The sequence below is a fragment of the Mobula hypostoma genome, chromosome 2 (genome assembly GCF_963921235.1).
Source record: "Mobula hypostoma chromosome 2, sMobHyp1.1, whole genome shotgun sequence".
In the NCBI taxonomy this organism is placed as follows: Eukaryota; Metazoa; Chordata; class Chondrichthyes; order Myliobatiformes; family Myliobatidae; genus Mobula; species Mobula hypostoma.
Window position 1 is genome coordinate 91,375,740 of NC_086098.1, and position 17,863 is coordinate 91,393,602.

Below are 17,863 nucleotides of genomic sequence, written 5' to 3' on the forward strand. Positions count from 1 at the left end.
TGGGGTTGAGGAGGAGAATAAAAAAAGGATCAGCCATGATTGAATGGCGGAGCAGACTCGATGGGCCAGATGGCTTAATTCTGCTCCTATGTCTTATGGCCTTATACCAAACAGTGATGCAGCCTGTCAGAATGTTATCCACAGTACATCTATAGAAATTTTCTAGTGTTTTAGTTGACAAACCAAATTTCTTCAGACTTCAAACCAAATATAACCGCTGTCTTGTCTTCTTTATATCTACACTGACGTGTAAATTCCCAGCTGACATCTGTATCAGCAGTAAAGACCTGGAAGCTCAAATCCAGTAGGTTTGCTCGTGAGTTTCCAGGAATCAAAGTTTAAACTTTAGGAGGTAACTATGACTAAGAGAATACTCACCAGGGCATTGAAAATATATTTTTCATTTTTTTTGAACATTTCAACTTTTAACTTCAGGAGATCTGGGAAAGAGGAACTCTTTGAACCTAAAAGTGAACCAAACAGAGAAAGCATGTGCACTTTCTATTTGGCCATGAATAAGAAAACAAAATGTGCAACGGAAGAACCAGCGGTTAGTATTCATTGGGGTCATGGGGCGAGGAAAACTCTTTCAAAATGGTTGCATGCCTATTTGCAGGGGCCTCTCCAGGTCCAACAAAAGGTGCAAATGTTTGTCTTGCACTTTTTTCTTCTGATCACAAGACACTTTTGGACATCACGAATACAAAATACTGTAAGTTCAGTTCCCCCACACCCCAAGCCCTCACAGATATACTCTCATCCTGCACTGGTCACTTTTTCATCTTTTATTGTTGCTATTTATGCCACTATTTGTTTACTATAATAGTGCCAGTAACATTATTTACATGCACCTTTACCTTATGTCAAACTGTTAATCATTCAGGCCATGCCACTCAGGGACTTGTGCTAATGTTACATTGTGACTGCATATTCTGGATGGTAACCATATGGGCTGTGTCTGACTATATATACTATGTTTTGCACCGGGGCCCAAGAGGGATGATATTTCATTTAGCTGTACTTAGGTGTATGGTTGAATAACGATAAACTTGAACTTGAACTTGAGACAGTCAGAAGAAACCTCTAGGAATTAATTCAACCAGAGCTGGCAACACCAGCTGGACCTTGTTGACAAAGACTCCAAATTTTTTCCAGGTTTAATACTCACACTGTAATGCCCATTCGGTTCCAAAAAAAAGGAAGGGACATTCATAAATAAGACCATATGATCATAAGACAAAAGAGCAGAAGTCAGCCATTCGGCCCATCAAGTCTGCTCCGTCATTTTATCATGCGCTGATCCATTCTCCCATTTACTCCCACCCCCCCGCCTTCTCACCATAACCTTTGATGCCTTGGCTACTCAGATACCTATCAATTTCTGCCTTAAATACACCCAATGACTTGGCCTCCACTGCTGTCCGTGGCAACAAATTCCATAGATTCACCATCCTCTGACTAAAAAAATTTCTTCACATCTCTGCTCTGAATGGGCACCCTTCAATCCTTAAGTCATGCCCTCTCGTACTAGACTCCCCCATCATGGGGAACAAATTTGCCACATTCACTCTGTCCATGCCTTTCAACATTCAAAATATTTCTATGAGGTCCCCCCTCATTCTTCTAAACTCCAAGGAATACAGTCCAGGAACCAACAAACGTTCCTCATATGTTAACCCTCTTATTCCTGGAATCATTCTAGTGAATCTTCTCTGTACCCTGTCCAACGTCAGCACATCCTTTCTTAAATAAGGAGCCCAAAACTGCCCACAATACTCCAAGTGAGATCTTACCAGTGCCTTATAGTGCCTCAACATTCATTCTTGAAATGAATGCCAACATTGCATTCGCCTTCTTCACCACCGACTCAACCTGGAGGTTAACCTTAAGGGTATCCTGCACGAGGACTCCCAAGTCCCGTTGCATCTCAGAACATTGCATTCTCTCCCCATTTAAATAATATTCTGCCCATTTATTTCTTCTGCCAAAGTGCATAACCATACACTTTCTGACATTATATTTCATTTGCCACTTCTTTGCCCATTCTTCCAATCTATCCAGGTCTCTCTGCAGGCCCTCTGTTTCCTCAGCACTACTGCCCCCCCCACCTACTTTTGTATCGTCAGCAAACTTAGCCGCAAAGCCATCTATTCCATAATCCAAATCGTTGATGTACAACGTAAAGAGGAGCAGCCCCAACACAGACCCCTGTGGAACACCACTGGTAACCGGCAGCCAACCAGAATAGGATCCCTTCATTCCCACTGTCTGTTTCCTACCAATCAGCCAACGCCCTATTCACGTATGTAACTTTCCCGTAATTCCATGGGCTCTTATCTTGTTAATCAGCCTTATGTGTGGCACCTTGTCAAACGCCTTCTGAAAATCCAAATATAGGAAAAACAGTGAGTACAGTATCTAGATAACTAAAATGATCTGGTGCTGGCACTGCTACTGAAGCTTGATGACAACCTTGGACACTCTAAAACTAAGAAAAAGAAAATTGAATTTCAAAAAGTGCATCTTTATTCTCTCAAAGTTAATGCTCAAGAGGGAGGTTTAGGATTGTAATTTATAACACCATTCTCTGCTCACTGCAGGACCTATTTGGTCACAGTGCATTGGTTTCTGATCCATAATACTAAAAGCTCTCTCCTAAGTTCTAGCTTACTTCTATCTTCTTCTTCAGAAGGGAGATATTATATCTGAGCTATTTTATGTTACCTTTATGCAAATACTTTAGAGATAGAAAGTGGCATGGCAAGTTACACAAACAAGCAAAATGTATTCAATTCCTGTACCAATAAAAATGTAGAAGATTGTTCAGTCCATTCTCTTCTCAGTGGAAGTGTATACGTACATCATTCTAAAATTACCTTTGTGGTGTGTTTATCTCCTCATGACTTTGTTTTGTCCTGTCCTTCAAGTGCCCAAAAGTTACAATGGCGTCTGCTTCAGCCCTCCGAACACCACTAGTATTTTGTTTGTAACCGGGTGACCGTCGGGTCTTATTCACTATCATTAAATGTATACTTAGGCAGCCATCCGGTTAATGCTAGAATAGTTGTCTGTGCCTTTAAGTGGAGACGGTGATGTCATTACGCACACGCAGGATAGTGGGGAGACCATTTTTGCTTTCTGCTGAAGACATGGTAAGGCGTTGGAATTGGGTCCTCCCAGAGTGTGCTGGGCACGGTGAGGAAAGATTTTCTCGAGTAAGTGACTCAATGCTGGATTGTGTGGCTTGGGCAAAGTTCCTCACCAGCCAAGTAGGATTGCCACTCCCGTACTAGTACCGTATTAGTTCTGGTATTTTCATACTGCATATGCAATTCTGTCCATACACAAGGGTGTGGATCGAAAGTTAAACTGAGATTGTAACGGCAAGAACTGGTTGTAAATTCATTTGTTTTGTTTCGCGACCCTCTACTGGCACTTAAACATCGAAAACCGATAAAGGATTTAAAACCCGAAAAAGTCTTTGTTGTCCTGAGCGTGTACTTTCCCCCAGGCTACAAAATCTGGTACCAGGAGTGGGGCTAATTTCAAGCCAGTTGAGAGGGTCTCTGATTGTTGTATGAAGTATAATTTACAATACCTAATACAGTAGTGGTGAAGACAGGACCGTGTTCCCGTCGGGCGGAAGGAGAGAGTGTGGTAGAGCCTCGGGAACAGGCCGGGATGTCAGCGACTGACGTCAGGACGCAGAGCGGTGACGTGGACCTCGGGAACTGCGGGCCGTGAAGCCAGTGCGTTTGGAGCAAAGGACCACAGCAGCTCCCTTTTGCAGACTTGTTGTGTGAACTTTAAAGACTTGAGGTTTTACTATGTCACGCTCAGAGGACATACCAGTTAAACTTGATTTGAATGAACAAATTAGGCAATTGCGTAGTAGGTATGATGAAGCTATGGCAACCATAGATAAATTAAGCAAAAGGTCCTATGTATATGTCCCAAGGGAAAGACACATTGTTCCATTTACGGAGTATGTTGAGAAAGGTAGAAGGTCTGTTGATGACTTTATTGAAGTAGTACAACGTGCACTTCATAGTAGAAATCAGTCTGGCCAGGATCAGTAGGACTTTGTTTTGTCCCTGCTCAGGGTGCAGCCTTAGAGGAAGCATGTATGCGCAGTGATGCTGGGGAAGACTGCGCTGATGACTTGTTCACCTATCTCAGGGAGCTTTTAGAGACAAGCGTAGTGCATAGCTTCTACAGTCGCAAACAGTGTGAGGGTGAAGATGTAAGAGAGTTTTCACATTCCCTGGCCCAAGCTCTTAACTTGATACTGAAGCACTCCCCTGATGCCGTGACCAATAAGAGGGTGGTGCTGAGAGATCAATTTATAGTGGAGATCAGGGATCCTTCCCTCAGAAGGGAGCTCCGCAGATTCATGCGGGACGACCCTGAGTCCTCAATGATAGAAGTGAGGGAGGAGGCTCGTCTGTGGCTCGTAGAAGAGCCCCTGGGAAATACGAGGTCTGGAAAGTCAAAGTGTAGCGGTGGCCAGGCACAGTGCTTGATTCTTAAAGCTCAGGAATCTGAGTCTGTCACACTAGATGACGTCCTTAAAGTAGTCACAGAGCAGGGCAAAACCTTTTGTGAATTGACTCAAGCAGTGAAAGATCTCACTGCGCAGAGAGATTTTACACATGCTACTAGTGGCAGAAGTAATTTACAGCCTAGGTTCACAGAAGATGGGCAACCAATATGTTTCAAGTGTCAGGTGGGAGGACATTTGGCCAAGAATTGCCCACAGAAGTGGAGTCTGCATCCTGCTGCCCTCAAGAGGTTGAGAGTCCGGCAATTCGGCAGAACCTCATAGATACAGATAATGTACTGCTACCCTGTGACCAGTTGCCGCAACGTGCCATAGGGAGATGTCCAGCTGTGGAGCTTGAAATATCAGGTGTCGCTGTCTGTTGTCTGTTGGACACAGGTAGTCAGGTAAGCACCTTGACCGAACAGTTCTTTCGAGAATACTTGAATGGAGAGGACGAGGATATGTTGTCCACTGCTGGCTGGTTTAGGCTAGCGGCTGCAAACGGTCTTGATATTCCTTACCTTGGGTATCTAGAGCTAGAGGTTCAAGCAATGGGCATGAAGATACCAAATTGTGGCTTCCTGTTAGCACCGAACCCCCTAGCCCATGTATTGTAGGCATGAACATTATCAGCCAGTGTAGGCAACTTGTCTACGCAGTGTTTGACTTCGATGTCCAGTATCATCCGGGTGGGAGCGATACCATGGCTGATGTACTCTCTAGGCAGCCACTTGCAGGGGAGCCTGAGCCTGTCTCAAAGGATGCGGACTTTGATGGAGCTGTGGCAATTTATAGTTTGATCAATCGCGGCACCGCTTTTGACCTGGCACTGGTTACCGCTGGTCTTAACAGCTGTAGGGTTAAGCAAATTCGAGCCTGGGAAGCTGGTACTAGTGATGTAAGTGGTCCGACGCAAGGGAACACTCCAACCATCCCAGGTTATTCTAATAGGGACTTGCATACTTTTCAGCAGCAAGACCCTGTGTTAGGTATCCTAAGAGACTTATGGGATCAGAAAAGGAAGCTGAGTGGCCAGGAGCGAAAAACTCTGTCTAAATCTGTTTTGTCTCTATTAAGGCACTGGGACAATATCAGGGAGTTTAAAGGGTTACTGTATCGGGTGGTTGAGCATGAGAAGCTTGGGGAGTGTTACCAACTTCTTCTACCTATCAGCTTGAGGAGCAAAGTGTTAGAGTATGTACATGACTTTATGGGCCATCAAGGCGTAGAACGTACTCTGCAGTTGTTGCACGGTGGGTCAAAAATTGTCCATGTTGTGTGCTAACTAAGATGCTGCAGCCTAGGATCCACCCTCTGCCATGAAGTCATTTCTGGCTTTTAGGCCGCTTGAAGTTGTAGCTGTAGATTTCATTGTGTTGGAGCTGGCAAGTGATGGGCGTGAGAATGTCTTAGTGGTCACGTTTTCACTAAATTTACCCAAGCATTTCCGACTCAGGATCAAAAGGTGGATACCACAGCAAGGGTACTCTTGAGGGAATGGTTCATGAAGTACAGTGCTCCTGAGAGATTGCATCCTGACCAGGGCCATAACTTCGAAAGTGAGGTCATAGCTGAGCTTTGCAAACTATACGGGGTAAAGAAGAGCCATACTACACCTCATCATCCTACTGGTAAAGCACAGTGGAAGCATTTCAACAGGACAATGCATGATTTGTTGTGTACGCTGCCTCCTGAAAAGAAGTAAAGATGGCCAGAACATCTACCCGAGTTGATGTATGCATATTAATGCGACACCTCACGCACCCACCGGGTATTCACATTACTATCTGTTGTTTGGGGTGGATCCCCACTTGCCTGTGGATACTCTGCTGGGGCAAGAACAGACTGTCGACTGGAAACATGATTGGCAAACTGTACACCAGAGCCGACTGAGGGATTCACATGCCAGAGCAAAAGAATACTTTGAACAGAAGGCGGCAGAATGCATTGCCTGGCAGGAGGACAAAGTGCACTGTCCCAAAGTTGATCTGAATGCGCTGGTTTACCTGAGGAACAGACCATTAGCCGTAATAAGATCCAGAATGCTTGGAACTCAACCGTCTACAGGGTGGTAGAGGTACTGGGCAACACATACACTGTGGAACCTTGGGAGGGTGGGCCTAGCAAGAGGGTGAACAGGGTAGACATCAGGCCCTGTGAGAACCATCCCACACCAGCTACCTAAAGGAGACTGCAAACTCCAGTAACTCTGGCCAGCTCACCCCTGGGGCATGAATCAGATTCTGAGGATTCGGAGAATGGTGCGATATTGGTAGAAGATATGTCAGAACAGGGTGCACAGAGTCTTGACCCTAGCCTAGACAGCATATCTCTCGAAAATATGACACCTTCCGGAACTGAGACGGGGGAGCCGATGATGGCTAATGCAGGGGCAAAGTTCCGTAGCCCTCTTGTAGCAGCACCCCGCAGGAGTAAATGAGTAAATGCTGGACAGCACCCTAACCCACATCGCGAACCAAGGTCAGTCCTTGATGAGGTCTCCATAAGTCCAGCAGCAATGTCTGAGATACTGGCTAGTCTCAGTTCAGTTCTCTTTAGAGAAGCAGTTAAGGAGGTTAAAAGTACCCTTGTAGTGAGCGAGTAATTGAGGACTATTACTTGAATGTAGAGGAGAATGTAACCGGGTGACCGTCGGGTCTTATACAGTATCGTTAAAAGTGTACTTAGGCAGCCATCCAGGTAATGCTAGGATAGTTGTCTGTGCCTTTAAGTGGAGATGGTGATGTCATTACGCACGTGCGGGATAGTGGGGAGACCATTTTTGCTTTCTGCTGAAGATGTGGTAAGGCGTCGGAATTGGGTCCTCCCACGGTGAGGAAAGATTTTCTCGAGTAAGTGACTCAATGCTGGATTGCGTGGCTTGGGCAAAGTTCCTCACCAGCCAAGTAGGATTGCCACTCCCGTATTAGTACCGTATTAGTTCTGGTATTTTCATACTGCATATGCAATTCTGTCCATACACAAGGGTGTGGATCGAAAGTTAAACTGAGATTGTAATGGCAAGAACTGGTTGTAAATTTGTTCACTTTGTTTCGCAACCCTTTACTGGCACTTAAACATTGAAAACCGATAAAGGATTTAAAACCCGAAAAAGTCTTTGTTGCCCTGAGCGTGTACTTTTCCCCAGGCTACATGTTTGAAGATAGTTTTTAATCATCTGAATAACAACCTTAATTTGCTCTGTACTTTAATCAGAAGATATAATTCTTTCCCCATTTATTGGAAGGAGTATGGGAACACAGGTGATGCCACTCAACCCAGATCTGTTCCATCACTCAGTCAGAGAATAGCTGAATGATGCAACATATCCAGGCTGAATATTAACATCATCTACCCTCTTTGGTTCCTTAAACTATAGATATTTATTAGCATTTTTGTTTGATTCCCTCCCACCTCCTCCGGGGATGTCCAGACTTCCACTGTCACTGTATGAGAAGAGCTCCTACCTTATCTCCCTATTCAACTTGATGCTTAGATTAAGGTTATGCCTCCTTGATCTGACCAAGATGAGTTGGTTCCTCACCATCAACACAAAAAGTTCTATCATTTTAAAAGGTGACGCAGCATCTATGGAAGGGAATAAAGGGCTGGCATTTCAGGCCAACACCCTTCGTCAGTATTACCCATTCCAATGGAGAACCTTGGCCTAAGGCACTAACTCTTCATTCCTTTCCATAGATGCTGCCAGACTTGCTTAGATCCTCCAGTTTGTGTGTGTGTGTGTGTGTGTGTGTGTGTGTGTGTGTGTGTGTTACTCTGAATTTCCAGCATCTGCAAAATCTCTTGTGTCTAACATTTTAAAATCTCAATTGGTCATCTTTCAATCTTCTAAACTTATTGCAAGTAAATTTATTATCAGGTTATATTAATGTTATCATATTACCTTAAGATTAATTTTCTTGCAGGCAATTACATGAAAAATGAAATACAATAGCAATGAAACAAACAACTCTATGCAACCACGATGTTTAGTTCCACCCTTAGTCCCAATCCTTCCTGGCCTGCAGCAGGCAGCGATAAAAGCACCAACTCTGCCATTCAAACCCTTCACAACCCAATAAAATATCATTTTGAGCTTCTTAGTTGAGTGAAAATAACTCCTGTACTAAAAGGCTCTGTTCTGGAGTCTTCCATCACTGTGCTCATACTGCTGAATTTACAATGTATGCTCTTGATGGCTTTTGTGACCTTGCTATAGTGGACAAGAAAATGAAGCTACACTAACCCTCTAACTGTGGTCTAATATGAGATGCTATAAATATATTACAGATTCTGTCAGTTTGCCCCATTTCTTAAAGTACATAATACATATGGGCTTTCTTCAGAGCTTTGTTTACTCTTATTTTCAAAAAGATGTGTTTAAAATGCTGGATTTAGACAGAAATAAATAGAGAAAATCTTTTTCCAGTGGCGTCTGGATCATTAACCTGGGGCCAGAGTTAGATTGAAGAACAAGAGGGGAGAAGGGACAATTTGTTTTACTCAGTAAGTTTTCACAACCTGGAATGCATTGCCTGAAAGTAAGTTCAGTAATACTCGTAAGAAGGGAATGCACAAATATTTAAGAAACGCCATTTGGATGGATCAAAGAGGAAAGAAGAAGCTAATAGAAGTGAGTGTATAGCTCACTGAAAGGCTGGTCCGGGGATAATGGTGAGGAGCGCAAAGATAGTGTGGTGCTCTGCTCAAACGCTCCACAATTCCAGCAGAGGATTGGAAGTGTGAGCAATTTATGTAAAATGTTTCTTTCCCTCTTTTTATTTCTACTTAAGTAATTGAAATAGTTTTGTTTTAAGGAAATTAAAGATCCCTTTAAAGATCAGCTGTATTTGTCATATGTGCATTGAACATCAAAACCTACAGTCAATGACTAACACAATTCGAGGATTGTGGGCAGCCTGTCAGTGTCACCATAGCATGCTATGAAACATGCTACGTTTTATGCGCCATGGTAACGGAGTGGATAGCGCAATGTTATTACAGCTTGGCGTGTTGGAGCTTGGACTTAATTTCCCGCAGGTCTGTACAGAGATTGTACATTTTCTCTGTGACCACGTGGGTTTCCTCCAGGAGCTCTGGTTTCCTCCCACAGTCCAAAGACATACTGGTTAATAGGTTAATTGTTCATGGTAAATTGTCCCCTGATTAGGCTAGGGTTATATAGGTGGGTTGCTAGGCAGTGCGTTGGACTGGAGGGGCCTGTTACATGCTGTATCTCTAAATGAAAAAAAAATTAAAATACGACGTCCATAACTTCCCTAACGCTAACCTGTAAAGGACTTAGTTAAACAAAGGATTTCAGAGGCTTGGTGTATCAAATGAGCTTTCCCAATGATCCAGTCCTCCTTTGGCACTGTCACTGTGTGATTTTATTGAATTCCTTGAAATTTAAATTCCCCACTCTCCTTGTGAGATTTGAACTTGTGTCTCCAGTCAGTGGGCCAGAACTCCAGCTGTTACTGCAGTAAATTAACCACAGTGCTGTTGTGTCCATTAGAGAGTTTGTGAGAGATGTATAATGGATGGTGGTTTGACAATGCCCATTGATCACTATTGCACAATCACTCTCAGATCTCCCTACTTCTCCTCTTCCTTCTGATGGATTATACTTAAATGTCATGACAGATATTGTGTTCTGCTCCTTGACTGCCTGAAGTACACGGTTTTGTGTGTATCCTCATACTTAAAATGTGACTTTTTGCACAATATTGGAATTTCCTGATTTCCAGATAAAAAATAATATTTTGTACCTTAAGGTATAGTTTAGCAGTTTTGTATTCTTGACAACATCCACAGTAGACAAAGCAACATTTCATGTTTTGCACTTAGATAAAAAGTTACATTCAATACCAAAATTAAGTTCTTAAAAATTATCTAAACTTAATTAAAAATCATTGTTGGTCACTATTAAATACATAAAACAGAGTAAATTGCATAATAACAAACTATATCCAACTCAGCCCCCACCTCTACACCCCTCCTTCTCCAACACCTGCAACATACAGGAAGAACAAACCTCCAATATGAGGTGAGGTCCAGCAAAGTCAGGTGGAATTCAGCATTGAACAAACGTGATCCACAGCCTCTCAGTCTGGACAAGGCAAGTCATGACCAGTGTAATCGCTGCAGAGACCGAGAGAGACCAGGCTGGGGCTGCAGAGTGCCCCCAGCCTATTTCTGATCATGGAATGAGAGGCAGCCTGGGAGGATTTGCCGTTCCTCTCACACACCACTGCCAAGCATCACTGATTAATTGGCATTGTTATTTCTCCTTTCATCTGTCATGGCATTGGACACTCTTTCATCACTAAGATATCAGGGACCTTTCCTTCTCTAAGCATGGCTTGTGATGGAGGATAAATTGAAACCTCCAAGGCAGCACCTGAACAATGCAGCATTGCAGCATTCCCTTGGTTTGAGACTGCAATGTATACTCAGGTACCTGGATTTGAACTCTACCATCGTGCATAACTATTAGAACAAAATATTGGCTTAATTATAAACTTAAGCTTACTCAGAATGTTTCTACTTGATTTCAAACGGACACCAAATACAATACAGCCATCACTTCCCTCTTTGCTGGTTTATTTTGCCTTCCAATACCCACTTAACATCATTGACGTTGCGTTCAAACCTGAGGAGCAGTCCTTCTCTAATGCTTTAATGCCAACCCCCACACATTTCAACATACACAAAATGCTGGAGGAAGTCAGCAGATCAGGAAGCATATGAGTAAACAGTTGACATTTGGGCTGAGGCTCTTCATCAGGGCTGGAAAAGAATGGTGAAGATGCCAGAAGAAAAAGGTGGGGGAGGGGAGGAGAATAGCTAGAAGGTGATAGGTGAAGCCAGGTGGGTAGGAAAGATAAAGGGCTGGAGAGAAAGGCATCTGATTGGACAGGAAAGTGGACCATAGGATAATGGGAAAGAGGAAGGGACCCAGGGGGAGGTGATAGGCAGATGAAAGAAGGAAATATTAGAAAAGGTGGCCAAAAATGTGGACAGAGAAATAGCTTTGAAGGAATACCAAAGGAGGAAAGAGGGAAGGAAAGTTCAGAGAAAAAGTTGTAACTCCTCAATCATGAGGCAAAAGTCTCTGAAATGTGTGAGGTATTTCCTTCTTTAATTTTCCTTCATAACGTCCATTATTTTACCATGTTAACAACCATCTATAATCTCAAAATGGAAATATTTTTTTTCCATTTGTGATGAAAGTTTGTTGCCTTGAAAATGGAACCATGTCTTCTCTCTTATGATACACCTCATATTCCATCTGTGTAGCCTCCAATCTGATGGCAGGAACATTAACTTCTCTAACTTCTGGTAATTTTCCCTCTTCCCCCTTCTCTCTTTTTCCATTCCCCACTCAGGCTCCCCTCTTACTCTTCTCTTCTTCTCACTTGCCTATCACCAGCCCCTAGTGCCCCTCCTCTTTCCCTTTCTTCTACGATCCACTCTCCTCTCCTATCAGATTCCTTCCTCTTCTTTACCTTTTCTACCTATCAGCTCCCAGCTTCTCACCTCATACCCCTCCCCCACCCACTGGCTTCTTTTATCACCTTCTAGCTTGTACTCCTTCCCCTCCCGTCTCCTTCTTATTCTGGCTTCTCCTTCCCTTCCTTTTCAATCCTGAAGAAGGTTGTTGGTCTGTAATGTTAACTGTTTATTCATTTCCACAGGTGCTTCCTGACCTGTTGAGTACCTCAAGAATTTTGTATGTGTTACTTCACTCTAATAATGCTGTCTTATTTTCATCATTTACTGTTTTTAATATAATTTTCATGGCTTGCTTTACTCCATTGATGAAATGCTACTTCTTGGACATTCAGTGAGGTTAGAGCTAGCATTCAGGACAGTAAAGGAGCTGCAAGTGCATGAATTTTCTCCATGAAACAAATGTGCAATGGCAATATTATCCTCAAACCAGATGGCAGGGTGGCATTGACCTCATTTGCCACTGATTTGCAATGTTTGGATTGCGTTATTGAGGATGACAGAATGAATGAAGAAATGACAGAAAGGACCCAACTTTAATCAACAAAGGGAAGAGCAAGCAGGAGCCTACTTCATCACCCAATAAGATCTCACTGCTCATTTACCAGAATGCTGCCTGGACTAGAGAGCATGTCGTATGAAGACAGGTTGATTGAGGTAGAATTTTTCTCTTTGGAGCAAAGACAGATAAGATATGATTTGATAGAGGTGTACAAGATGATAAGAGGCTCCGATCGAATGGTTAGTCAGAGACTTTTTCCCAGGACTGAAATAGTCATAACTTTAAGATGATTGGAGGAAGTTATAGGGGGAAATGTTAGAGTAAATTCTTTATACAGAGAATGGTGCATACACAGGATTACCTTGCCAGGGTGGTAGTAGAGGCAAATATATTAGGGGCTTTTAAGAATCTTTTAGGTAGGCTCATGGATGATAGAGAAATGGAGCAGTATGTCAGAGTGAAGGGTTAGGTTGATCTTAGAGAAGGTTAAAAGTTTGGTACAACACCATGGCTAAAGATCCTGTACTGTGCCGTTATGCTCTAGAATCTACATTCTATGTCGTTCATTCACTTTACAAATAACTTATTAAGAAAGAACATAAGAAATAGGAGCAGGAGTAGGCCATCAGGCCCATCAAGCCTGCTCTGCCACTCAACAAAATTATGGCTGATCTTGCCATGGACTCATCTCCATCTACCTGCCTTTTCCCCATAACCTTTAATTCCCCTACTATGCAAAAATCTCTCCAAGCTTGTCTTAAATGTATTTAATGAAGTAGCCTCCACTGTCTCATTGGGCAGAGAATTCCACAGATTCACTGCTCTCTGGGAAAAGCAGTTCTTCTTCATCATCTCCTTCCAAAATCTACTCCCCCTAATCTTGAGGCTATTTCCCCTAGTTCTTGTCTCACCTACCAGTGGAAACAACCTGCCTGCCTCAATCTTATTTATCCCTTTCATAATTTTATATGGTTCTAAAAGATCTCCTCTCATTCTTCTGAATTCCAGCAAGTATAGTGTCAGGCAACTCAATCTCTCCTCATAGTCTAACCCTCACACCTCTGGAATCAACCTGGTAAACCTCCTCTGCACCACCTCCAAAACCAGTATATCCTTCCTCAAGCAAGGAGAGCAGAACTGCACACAGTACTCCAGGTGCAGCCTCACCAGAACCCTATATAGCAGTAGAATAACCTCCCTGCTCTTAAATTCAATCCCTCTAGCAATGAAGGCCAACATTCTTTTGAACCTGCAAACCAACCTTTTGTTATTCATGCACAAGTACCATCAAGTCCCTCTACACAGCAGCATGCTGCAATTTTTACCATTTAATTAATAAACTGTTCTTTCATTTTTCTTTCCAAAGTGGATGACCACAGATTTACCAACATTGTACTCCATCTGCCAGACCCTTGCCCACTCACTTAACCTATCTATATCTCTCTGCAGTCTCTCCGTATCCTCTGCACAATTTGCTTTTCCACTCAATTAAACCTCCTCAGCCATATAATATCCCAAAAAAATTATTGATCTATATCTTCGACTTGCTCAACAACCGAATAACCACAGATATCTGAGGCAGAGAATTCTGAAGACTTATAACCTTTGGCATAAAGAAATTTCTCCTCATCTCATTTCAAAGTGACTGACTGTGAATAATCGTTATGTATCTGCTGTGCAATGTGAAATGCTGTCAAAGGTATGAGAAGAATTACAGATATAATTTGAAATGCAATCACTGGAGAGAATCATGATTCCAAAAATAAAAGTTCTGACATTTACAAACAACAAGATTATAAACCTGTTCACACTTTCACATACCTCCATTATCAGATGAATTTCTCTGCGATTCTCTGTCCTGGTGGCCCACAGTGCTGCCTGGCACCACAGACACTGCTGAAGTCAATGTAGGTGTGATAAGGGATGCTGCAATAAATGTTGCCACACCAGGGTTTTCAGTATCAGTGGTAGAGGAAATTGGAAGGCAGCTCACATTGTTAAGGCCATCAACACATTCATAGCCCACTGGGCAAGAATAGATGAAGCAATCATTGTAGTTTTGCTCACAATTTACTCCCTAAAACCAAAAGGAACAAAAAATAGGGTAGTTTATAAACTATGCAATCTCAAATATTTTCACAAGCTTTCTGGTGGTTTATAATACACTAATTATTAGCTCACAGACTCTAGAATACATTCCCTCTTCTCCCCAGATAATTGTTCTTTGTTTTAAAGAAATGTCCTCACTCAAAAAGATTCTGAATCAGGTTTATTATCACTGTCTTATGTCATGAAATTTGTTGTTTTGTGGCAGCAGTGCAGTGCAAGACATAAAAATTATTGTGTTACAATAAATTAATAAGTAAAATAATAAACAAATAAATAAGTAAAGTAATGAATGAATTAATTAATAGAGAAATGAATATATGAATAGCATGAAAGAGAAATAGGGAGGTAGTGTTCATAGGTTAAAGGACCGTTCAGAAATCTGATAGCAAAGGGGAAGAAGCCATTCCTAAAATGTAGAGTGTGTATTTTCAGGCTCCTGTGCCTTCTCTATGATGGTATTAATATTTTTCCTTAAGTAAGGAGACCAGAGCTGCACACAGTACTCCTGATAGACGAAATCTGTTGTTTTGTGGCTACAATATAATGCAACAGATTTAAATCAATCATTCAATCAACCAATCATGTGGAAGATGAATAGTGAGGTAGTGCTCCTGGGTTCATGGACCATTCTGAAATCTGAGAGCAGAGGGAAAGAAGCTGGTCCTAAAGTGTTGACCTTCAGGCTAGAATGGGTCTTTAGTACTAACACCACAATGCTTGTGAAGAGAAGGGTGCATATCCTGGTTGGTGAGAATCATTAATGATGGAAGCCACCCTCATTTTCTTTATAGAGGCTTACTGACCTACTGTGTGCTTTTCTGCTCCTGTCTCTGAGTCTTGGCTTAATGCTTTGGAACTACTGTCTGAATATCATTAAAAGTGCTGAGGCATTTCACTACAACACACTGAAACAAAAATTGATATTGAACCATATAATGATAGAAGTCCTTGAGGGAGGATAAATGTTATGAAGCCATTTGCTCTCCTCACACTGATTTTATTGTAGTGATTATGATGACGATATGAACTGTGAATTGGGAATAAACTTGTAATCATTTCACATTGACTCTTTAATGCTATCAGGATGTCTTTTTCTGAACAACCAAAGGACCCAAATACTAATCTCAGCTACCACTTACTCTTGCCCACACTGCACAAGAATATGTGGATCCTGAATGGGGCACTTGAGGACCCACCAAAAGAAAACCCCACAGGAGAACATTGTACTCAACTCGAGTGATTGTACTACTACTATCAAAATAATTTAATCACATACACTGTATAAACAGGCTGAGATATGTCATATACTAAACGGTTTTCAAACTTGAATTCAAAATTTTCAATCAAAATGAATCCTGAGTCCAAAATTACGAGGCTGTTAAATTTCTCATTTCTTATTTCAATTTTCACTTTCAAATGATGCTTGAGTCGTGTCCGAAATCAGAGAGGCCTTGACAATGGCCACAGAGATCACAATGCATGATTAGTTTGGAACACTTGACTGAAATGTAGGAAACTCATCAGTTTTGATCTGTTTACTTATTAGAAAGATTACAGCATGCTGGCAGCACTAACCCTGATGTTTACTGATTGTGCACCTCAGCTTGGGTCCCATGAGTAACTTTCAAATGGTGGCTGCAGCGAGCATGGTGTCTTAAAGGGAAAGTGCAATGTTACTGGAGTAGGTGTGGAGAGATGAGCAGGGAGTGACCCTGACCCTGAAAATGATAATGATCAGTGACATTGAACGGAGTGCTATCAAAATTTTTTGAATGCATCACTGGAGCTATCTCAAAGAAGGTTATGTCTTAGAATATAGAACAAGAATAGAGAACATCACAGCACTGTACAGGCCCTTTGACCAGCCCCACCACCGTATTTCCAGTCAAGAGCCACCTTATGTACAGGTACTCCTGTACCTAACTGTAACATAATGGTGCATATGTACCATCCTCCACAGCGCATACATGGCTCCTCCGTAGAGAGAGTTAAGTGCACCAAGTTCCGGGGAGTACACATCATGGATGCCCTCAATATCACCACCCTGAATAAGAAAGCGCAGCAGTGCCTCCACTTCCTGAGGAGATTGATGCAGATAAGTCTTGCCCCCACCAATCGTAACTAAATTTTACAGGAGCACCATTGAGAGTGTCCTGACAAACTGCATCTCCATCTGGTATGGGAGCAGCAGAGCATCGGACCGGAATTCCCTACAAAGGAATGTGAGAATGGCCATGAGGATCATAGGGGTCTCCCTACCATCCATCAGGGATATTTATCAGGAGTGTCACATATGCAGGGCCCTTAGTATTAGTAAGGATCCACTCATCCATCCAGCATCCTCTTTCACATTCTACCATCGGGCAGGAGAGACTGATGCATAAAGACAACGGTCAGGATGAGATTCAGCATCTTTGCTCTGGCCATTAGGCTTCTGAACTGCCTGCCGCCTCACACCAATGTGCCACCAGATAATTTCTACTGTACCCTTCAACATTTAATTTCTGCACTTTATTTTGTTTATCTATGTGGAATTCATTTTGTAGATTTAATTCTTACTTTCCTAAGTTATTCTGTGTTTTACATGCGTTATGTGTACTAACCTTTGTGCTTTACACCCTGGTCTGGAGAAACATTGTCTCATTTGGCAGTATATAGTTAAATGTTAATAAACCTGACTTGACTTCCTGTACATGCAATCAGTCAATGTATATATACTAAACTTATGTATTTATATTTATTGTTTTATTGTGTTCTGTATACTTTTTGCGCTTTTTTAAACACTGCATCAGACTGGAATTTACAATCATTTCATTCTCCTTTACACTTGTGTACTGAAGAATGACAACAGGCAATCTTGAAAACATGTGTCTATCTAAGAGTTTCTAAAATATCCCTTATGTACCCCTAATCTCTACTGCCAGCCCGCCTGGGCAATGCATCCCACGCACCCACCGTTCTCTGTGTAAAATAACACACCTCTGACATCCCCCCTATAATTTCCTCCGATCACCTTAAAATTATGCCTCCTTGTATTACCTATTTCCATCCTACAATAAAGTCAAGTCAGGTTTATTGTCATTTAACTATATACATGTATATAACGAATATAATCAGACAATGTATACAGAAACAAGACAGCATTTCTCCGAACCAGGGTGTAAAGCACTGTAGTACACATAACACAGAAAAAT

General features: G+C 42.1%; 1 protein-coding gene across 1 annotated transcript in view; it reads right to left on the reverse strand.

Annotated features, from left to right (window-relative positions):
* LOC134357340 (protein eyes shut homolog) overlaps nucleotides 1–17,863 on the reverse strand; it is a 641,949-nt gene that overhangs the window by 320,823 nt on the left and 303,263 nt on the right. The window contains exon 11 of the mRNA XM_063068783.1: nucleotides 14,382–14,637. Within this exon, the coding sequence (XP_062924853.1) occupies nucleotides 14,382–14,637 (256 nt within the window). The remainder of the gene's footprint in view (nucleotides 1–14,381; nucleotides 14,638–17,863) is intronic.